At 35.2% G+C, this 9,178-nt stretch overlaps 1 protein-coding gene across 1 annotated transcript in view; it reads left to right on the forward strand.

Annotated features, from left to right (window-relative positions):
- LOC113238897 (protein jim lovell-like) overlaps positions 1 to 7,672 on the forward strand; it is a 23,649-nt gene extending 15,977 nt beyond the window's left edge. Inside the window, exons 7-10 of the mRNA XM_026475750.1 lie at positions 5 to 127; positions 3,314 to 3,359; positions 4,648 to 5,278; positions 6,197 to 7,672. Coding sequence (XP_026331535.1) covers positions 5 to 127; positions 3,314 to 3,359; positions 4,648 to 5,278; positions 6,197 to 6,545 — 1,149 coding nt within the window. The 3' untranslated portion in view covers positions 6,546 to 7,672. The remainder of the gene's footprint in view (positions 1 to 4; positions 128 to 3,313; positions 3,360 to 4,647; positions 5,279 to 6,196) is intronic.
- Positions 7,673 to 9,178: the final 1,506 nt, after the last annotated feature.

Genomic DNA, 9,178 nt, shown 5'->3' on the forward strand with positions numbered 1-9,178 from the left:
AAAGCAACCCACCAACGGCCCGAAGAAGCGCAAATCCGAGGAGAGCAGTGAAGTCAAAGAGGAGACGGTGGAGGAAGACGGATTGTTCTACGGCGAGTTGGACAACGATAATATGGAATATAACGAGGTTGGTTATTGTTTTTTTATCATCTACGATATACTAGAAAAGAATTATGTGTTTTAGGTAAGAAAACTAAAATTTCTTGAAGTGCAATTCGATAAAAAAGAAAGATACAGTGGACTAATAAGCTCGCTACAGAAGACTATGAAGGACATGGCTTGATGTATTTATCACCTCGTGCCTACAGGGTATATAACACTATCTCGGGCCAAATTACTAAACGTGGTCTTCAGATAATAATATTTATTTATATACCTACGAGTATATGGCGGGAGATTCTGGAGAGGCATTTACACAGAAACCGTCTTCTATAATTGCGGCAGTTTAGAAATGAAAAAGTTATTTAATGGAACAATGAGCGTTTATTGCGTGTACTTAACTTCCAGATACGTAACTGCGGATTTTTTATTTTAGAATAACTAAGTGACAGGACTGACAAGTCGTGCCCCTGATATTAAGCGACATTCCCGCCCATATCAGTTGCAGAATGATTCAGTGCTTTGAATTACAAAGATCTGAGGGGCACTGCCACTGCGCCCGTCACTCTGAGATATACATACGTTGACAAGTCTCTTGTGCTTGTAATTTCACCAGCTCCCTTCCCCTTCATAACTGGAACGCAGTAATGCTCACATTACTGCTTGACGGCAGAAATAAGCTGGCAGTACTTCCCTGGACAAACTCGTTCACAAGGAGCTACTAAATGCTGCAAAGGTAGAGTGTGCCCTGTCAGCCTATTATGCTTATGCGTTTGCTTGGCTCCGGTATGGTATTTTGTTATGGGGCCACAGTACTGACGCCAAAGATCTGTTCATTATACAAAAAAAGTGTATTCGCATAATCTATAACATCCGACCCAGAAATAGCTGCAAACAAATTTATATAAAGGAACATATACTCACACTTCCTTGCATATATTTATTGGAAACAATAAATTTTGTAAGGAAAAATATTAATAATTTTGAATTTGTTAAGAGTGATCGCCGAAATACAAACTTGGTCTTACCAACTCCCCGTATCGAAAAGTATCGAAATAGCCCACATTATAGAGCAGTAAAAATATATAACAAATTACCTGACGCACTAAAAACAATAGAAAAAAACTCCACATTTTATAATAAAATTAAACTATTACTAAACCAAAAATGCTATTACTCAATTAATGAATATTTTGAAGATGACTCCCATAAATGACATTGCTACCGTTATGTAACTATTTACTTGTATTTAAATTGTATTGAAATTTCAATACAATTTAAATACAATTGTATTGAAATTGTATTAATAAAGTTATATGTAGATCATAAGAATTACCATATTTGTTATACCCTTACTGGGTGCATGTAACATTTTGAATGTAACGTGTATATGCAAATAAATAAATAAATAAAAATAAATAAATAAATAAATACAAAAATAAAATCTAAAATATTAAATCGTGATTGATATATTATTAATTGGGGTGCACTTCATGGCCATTCCAAATAATAAAAACATGTCCGCCTGCGTCCACTCCACTGTCGTGTCAGGTGCGCCAACATTCGGTGTTGCCGTTTAATAATTACCTAGTAGTGTCCTCTACATTAATCTAACGAATTAATATTAGCGCCATCTATTTGTTTCATATAACAATTCAGTGTAACGTTTCATTTACAATCCATAAATGTCAAAATGAGGTTATAAATTAAATGCGCTGTTTGCAGTTTGCTTTACGAACGTCGCCGTAATGTGGCTCCGACATAATATAATATTAGAAACTTACAAACAGATTGAAAATTCCCGCGGTCCTAGGGCCAGTCAGCTTGACGGCTAAATTAGTTTGGGGGTAGTGTGCCCAGAGTTTTTGTTATTCGAACGTCATACCTCATAGTAAAGATGGCTGACATTTTTTATACGAACTGTCAATCTTTTGAATGGAGAAATAACCAAAATTTAAATTCACAAATTTAAATTGTTTTCTGTTTTCTACGGCTGTGGCATCGTGCGTCCTTCTTGTGTGTTTTGCTTAGAAGATGGAAAAAAAATAAAAGAAAGGAGCTGCCCTAACTACGCAATGAACGTGCATACCTAAACAAAAAAAGAGGGAAGAAATAGCGGATTTCTTTAGTGTCGTACCATAATCTATTGATAAGTCATTATCGACATGCAAACATTTCATTAAAGTAGATCAATATTCCATTTGGGAATATTTTAGGTTATATGAAATGGTTATATGGGAATATCCGGGAATGTCACATGTAACCTAGATACATTCAAACTTATGTTAAAATTTGACTCATCAATATCATATCATAGTGAAGCAAATAAATGAAGATGGTCTTTGATTCAATGTTTATATTCGGCACTCCTATGATTTCCAACCATTCTTTTTTCTTTTTTGATTTGTAGGTAAACTTGAAATAGTAAAAATAATAATAATAATAAAATAATAAAAACCTCGTAGTGAATTATTTTAATAACAGAATATCGATAATATGTAGGCTTCCAAGAACAAGACTATCTCAAAATAATCGTTAACAACAATCATCAAAATATACAAACAAACAGGCAATCTGAAGAAACCAAAGCAAGATTTGGCAATATTTATGAATAAACTACTTAAATATGTCTAATTACATGAGATATTTGGTCTTTTGTGTGTTTTATAGACAGAAAAATAACACGTGGCGGTACAATTTTACATTCGGTCGATCTTCGCATTTCAAATGCCACATCCCATAATGCTGCAACGACGAATTTTTATTAATACTTAATTGTTCTCACTGTCAATATTTTTGTCCATTTTATTCGAATACATGCGAATAATTTAATAAAATACTTGGAAAAATATTTTTTTGACACTTGATGTACTTGCCTTTGACAACCGTATCATGTACCTCATGTACTGCGAAATGGACACTGTTGGCATTTAAGATGACGTTACGTATTTTCGATTCCCGTGTTTGACACAGATCAATGTAATGCTATCTCTTTTGGCTTAAGACGGCACGCAATGGTTAAACAAAGACAATAAGATCTTTATGTTTTCAACGTCGAAATGCATCATATACATACATATAACGTTTGATTTATATATGTCAACATAACATGTTTTTTAGTTTCCATAGTCTAAGGTGTTTTGTTTGTAGACAATCGAAGACAAAGAAGCCCTGATCATTACTGTACTAGGTATTTGTATTGTTTGTTTTTCAGGATGAGGAACCCGGAAAACCTGGCAGCAGTATCGGCCAATCTTCTGGTAAGTTTTAGTAAATTATTTTATTTTATTTCATTAATTAATTCAATGTTTGTTTGCAACGTGACTTCCCTCTTGTCACTTGCTTTTATTTATTTTTTTAATTCAAAGCAAAAAATATTTTTCTTTATTATTTTTCGAAATGCGAAAATAATAAATGTATTATTTTGTATTGGGTTTTTAAAACGCGCGACCGGAAGACGTTCCATACTTGATGACTTTACGATATTTAAAAATATATTAAGCGATTTCAAAATTAAAATAAAATCACGGTTTTCAAATCATCTCTTACTTTTTCAAGTTAAGAAAAATTTCGTAGGTTTTATAATTTGAAAAGCACACGATCTTGGTAAAGTTTTTAGAAAAAAAATCTGATCCCTATTCCCGGTCAAAATGTAATGTCATATATATTACTCAAGAATAAAAATATTAAGGTAAAAAATATATATATTTTGAGATCGCTTTCAAAAGTGCTTTCAAGTGTTTGTGCATAGAGTGAAGATCATTTTTGCGAATGGACATTGTTAAAAGAGAAAAGAAACTATGAATGTCTGTAAGGTAGGCCATTTTTCATATTTAAAATTTTGTAGATATGTTTGTTTCAAAATGAACCATGAATGTTTGTTTATTTTATTTTATTTCGTAACAATGTCCTGGAATTTGACAGGACTATCTTACAGACATGTCATGAGACAGTTTTTTAATCTAATGTTTTATTTTAACATTCATGGTTCAGAATGTAGAGAGAGAGCATGGTAATGACATGAAATATTATTTAATAAACCCTGTGGCAGTCGATGGTTATATTTTGACACTAGCCACATGAAGTCAAATTTAAAAAAAATATGTGGACTCAGCAGGACCAAGTTTTTTTTTGCTCCGAGCATAGCGTTCCAGCCGACGACAATATTTTTAATTTTTGAACTTTAATCTGCCCTGTGCCTCCCGTGGTCTTATGGTGTTTTTAACCGTTATTTTTTGTTCTATGAAGATTAGTTGGTTATTCGATCTAATTGGCTAAATTTTATTACTACGGGTTAATATATCTAAGAATTAAAAAAACAAAAATGAACATCCTGAATATTTCCTAAAAAGCTTCTCACGTAGTTAAAAGCAACACTTAATATTTTGCTGTCAGCCTATGTACCTCCGACTGCTGAGCACGGGTGTTCTGTAATTTGCTACTAACATAGGTTTTTAGTCACATTAATTTATTGGGGAACATTTTCCTGCCTACTATCAAATTAGACACAACTGTTGCTAGATTTTAGTCCGAGTTCCTTGTTTTCAGGCCGTGGTGCCGCCTACTTGCGCGTGAAACCAGAAAGTGAATTATTCTTCCATCAAACCAAACACAACCTCGCTAAAACAAGTTCTGAGTACATCGAAAAGCTGTCGAAAATGAACGCCTCGGAAATGCAGAAGGAATTCAGCAAGTACGGCCTCAACACAAATGTGGCGACGGAAGACTTGCAAAAGCATTACGAGAAATCTGAAAATGATTATTACAAATCGTGGTTGGAGCAAAATGGCGAATTGGAAGTTTCCCTCCTGAAAGCGAGTCAAATTAAAAAAACGAAACCGGAAGTCCGCAACCAGAGATCGGAAGTTGAATTAATACCAAAGACGAAAGACGCCAGTGTTGCCAATAAAGAAATTTGCTCTAAAATCGGAGAGAAAAGTCAAGTGCGTCGACGTGGACGACCGCCCATTTTTAAAGATAAAAATGTAGACATCGGGGAGACCGTGCTTAAATCTGACCTAGACCAATTTTTAGAAGGCAAGGAAGTGAGTTCGTCTGGATTGTCGCGGAAAGATCTGGAAAGGGTTATGATGGGGAAGTTCAATCCGAACAGGCGTTACTCCAATGAGGCGATGTGGGCTGCTCTCGTGGACGTTAAGAAAGGAGGAAGTATTTATAGGTGAGTGAACTGCTGAACACGCTTCGCTTCTAATTTTCCCTGGACAACAATGCAGGTTGGGTTGGGACACGTCCACCTAGATAACTGAACCTTCGCCGACATGCACCTTACCTATTTCTGCCGCCAAGCAGTAATGTTGGCATTACTGCATTCCGGCTTAGAAGGGTGCTGGTGGTTACAGGCACATGGGACTTGTCAACTTATGTGCAGTGCCCCTCAGATCTTAGCGATTTAAAGCTCTGAGTGGCTTTGCAACTGTAGTGGGTAGGCCTGTAGGCGCACGACTTGTTCGTTCCGTCATTTGATAATAAAAAAGAATGCAGGTTTCCTAAGGCAAAATACTTAGTGCAGTGCAGGCTCGTCGTTAGAAATCGAAACCTGGATTGCACTTAATTTATGTCTAATACTTTTAATTTATCGGCACAATGAGCATCAAAAATATTCAAAGGTACATGCTAATGCTGGGAATTGAACCGTGAATCTTATAGTTATAAAGCACCTCGGTTCAGGCAATCACTAGTTTTTACTCTCCTCAAGTGCAACGTGCCATAACACAAATGATGCATGTGGACACCGTTAAAATATCGATATAACGGAATTACTATGGCCAATGGACCCTAATGGTAATAAGTTAGTTAATTCTTAAATCTGAAACTAGCATATCTTACGAAGACATATCATCCATTCATTAAAAATGAGCATCCTACTACAAAAATCAGGGTCTAGGAAGGAAAGTCTGGAATACTCCATCCTTATTTCGGTGACATATTTCCCATTCGCGAAGCACTTTACTTCCTCTTTAATGCGTGTTGCAAAGGAATGGAATACAGTATCTACGTTTTTTCAAAATATTAATTTTTGGTTATTCAGGGCCTTAACAGTAAATTACAATTTTGTATATTACAATTTTTGTTCCAGGGCGGCACAAACCCACAAAGTGCCCCGAAAGTCACTTCGCAACTGGATGAAAAGGTGCCACATAAAATCGTCATTTCCTATGCCACAGCAACTAAAGCAATTCGTTGAGAACAGCAAGAAACAGAAGGAGTTCAAAAACTACGACGGTTACCCGGAAAACCAGAATTACGGGGAAAAAAGCGGTAACGAAACTGAGCAGTACGAGGGCGAAATCGAATTCGGCAAACACTTCCTTTTCAGCACGGTCTCTAGCGAAGACGAAAATGTTGCCACGCAGAAAAACGACGAGAGTGAGGAGAATAAAAACGAAGATGGCAACTCTGCGCTGAACATGTCGTTGCACGAGTGACGTTCTATGTTCGAACAGTAACGGTTTTTTTTGGCGATTACAATCAGGTTCCATTTGTTGTACTAGTGACGTTGGCGGCAATCTGTACACTCCCTCCAAAGTGCATGGCGCGTCGCAAACTCAACCGACAATTGCTTTCTGCGCGACTAAAGGGACCATGCATTAACGAACATGTTGGCCGAGTTGGTCAACGTATTGGCAATGAATGTAGGGTGACGGATGTAAAGATTTGTAATAACGGTCATTTTTAATCCCCGACGCAAAAAAGTTTATACAGTGACGTATGGACCGATCTCAAAACGTTTTTTTTTTAAATTTAGACTAGTTTAATTTATATGGCTCTCAGTTCTTTTCCCAGTTAGCGTAAGGATCTCAGTCATAAAATGAATATATATTTTACTTCCACTTGTTGGATGGATTTGTTTTTTTTTCTATGGAAATCCGATGACATTAGAATAACACGATAACTTTGATCTGATGCTGCAGCCGGGATAGTCTACGGACTACCCAACTCAATTACTTATAGTAGAACTATCGTATTTGGACTCATAAATTTGTCTCGATACCTCACTGATAGTGGCCATATTGATTTTTTGGAGCACACTGTTTGTCTCGGGGGTTTTTGTTGTTTGTTTTGTTAAGTAAGCATTCATAGCATCAATATTAATGCATGGTCCAGTTATATGTGTGTATTTTTTAAATTATATTATTTTGGCAGAACATAGTGTTATTTTTAATGTCGTTATCGAAGCATATTTTGAATTTGTCAAAACTTTAAAGGACTTAATGTAAATATTGCCATTCTTTTACCGTTCTCGTTTGACGTGAGATGTTTAAGCACTGTGCCAATAAGTACATTTTGGAGCGGGAGGCCCTGAGACGAAAACGGTTCATAGGACATTGTTTTTTTAGCACAGACACTTATGACGGATGTCCCAGAGGCGTATACGAAAAAAACTGCCAAAGAATATAAAGCAAAGATTATGGAAAAGTGTACGATAAAAAACCTAGGGGAGTAAGTTTAAAAAAAAACTTATATATATATAGTGTGTATTTACTATTTATCCAAAGATAAAAAAATCGTGTACATTATTTAAATTTACATTACAAAAAAATCTATTTTATATTTCCCTTTTGTTTTCTGCAATAATTAATCCAAAGAATTTTCAAAGAAAGTGTGTGTCTTAGATATTTTATATTATAAAAATCATTTTACGCCCTATAAAGGTCGGACCCCATTCGCCAGCACGCTTGTACACTATGTATTGTGTGGGCTACTTTATATTCGTGTGTTTTATTAGCGCTGTCAGTGGCTCCTTTTTAGTGGATAAATGTAAATAGAAACCAGGATAGGTTCAGGAATACTTTTTATTGTTATTTACTCATGAAAATGAACTGAACAATATAGACTTTACAGAATTCTTACTAAGTAAATATGTCAAATCGTTTATCGGTATTATTAGTTTGAGAACTAACAGTAACCAGTATGTCTTAAATTGCTTTTAAGTCTATGACAGGATCTATTAAATTAAAATAACTCGACATAATAATCGCACTTGGTGACGTGAGATTATGTTACTACATACAGAATACACGTGCTGACAGATAGGGTCTAACCCCGCAGCCTAATACAGGCCTTTTTAAAATCGAAAGATGTCGGATTAAATATCTAAGATAAATATTTTTTTTTACAAATACATTTTATTTACTTTCTAATGTTATATTCATAATATTGTTAGTGTAAAGTTTAATTATGAATAAAAAAATGATTGGCCTTTTACGAAACATTGGAGTGCTTGTACGGACTTCGTCCAGATATAAATTTAAAGAAAAGACTTAAAAGATGAAATTTTTAATAAATATTACTTACCGGCTAAGTTGTATTTGAATATTATAGAATGCAAATTGCTGAATGACTACTATATGAAAGTGAACGCTTTGTAATTAACCATAGAACCGAGTATATTTGTTTATTCAAACTAACTCAATTTTTCGGGCCTTACAGGCCCCCATGGGCACAGCTCATATGGTGACTGACAACTATGTAAACTTTTGATGAGCCAGTGGTTGGCATTGTGGCCGTTAGATAGAAATACCCGGTAGGACCAATTTGTATAACGAATTTTTCCCTTCTGGTCTAGGTGTTCTGGGTACACCCACGCCAGGCGATTCTCTGCCTTGAGACCAGTTAATTGCTATGAATGTTTGACATATTATTGTTGTATGAAATATTTTAATTCTGCTTGTCACCAGAGCCGTTGTGCAATTTTACATAGGAAAGTGTCAAAAATTCCACATGGTTGCTAGCAACAACTGTCTTTGTAATCTTAATGTTCAAATATCAGAATTTCCCTTTCGCGGAATGTCTTTTTCGCAGAACGTCTCTTTCTCATAAACACCCTTTTTCCCCCCCAATGTTCTCCTTGTAGTATAAAAACAGAACCAATAAACTTTTAACCTTCAGCCATTGACTTACAAATCCTTCAGCAGAAAATTCAGCTGTGAAAATTACAAACATCACTCTGGGTTGAGTTCCTGTACATTATGAATAATTATGAACTCACTTTCATATAATATTTATTCAACAGAATTCATCTTAAGCTTTTGATGTGGCTTAATATTGAAAATTGCTA

Source organism: Hyposmocoma kahamanoa, unplaced genomic scaffold, assembly GCF_003589595.1.
Source record: "Hyposmocoma kahamanoa isolate Upper Pololo Valley unplaced genomic scaffold, ASM358959v1 109, whole genome shotgun sequence".
Classification (NCBI taxonomy): domain Eukaryota; kingdom Metazoa; phylum Arthropoda; class Insecta; order Lepidoptera; family Cosmopterigidae; genus Hyposmocoma; species Hyposmocoma kahamanoa.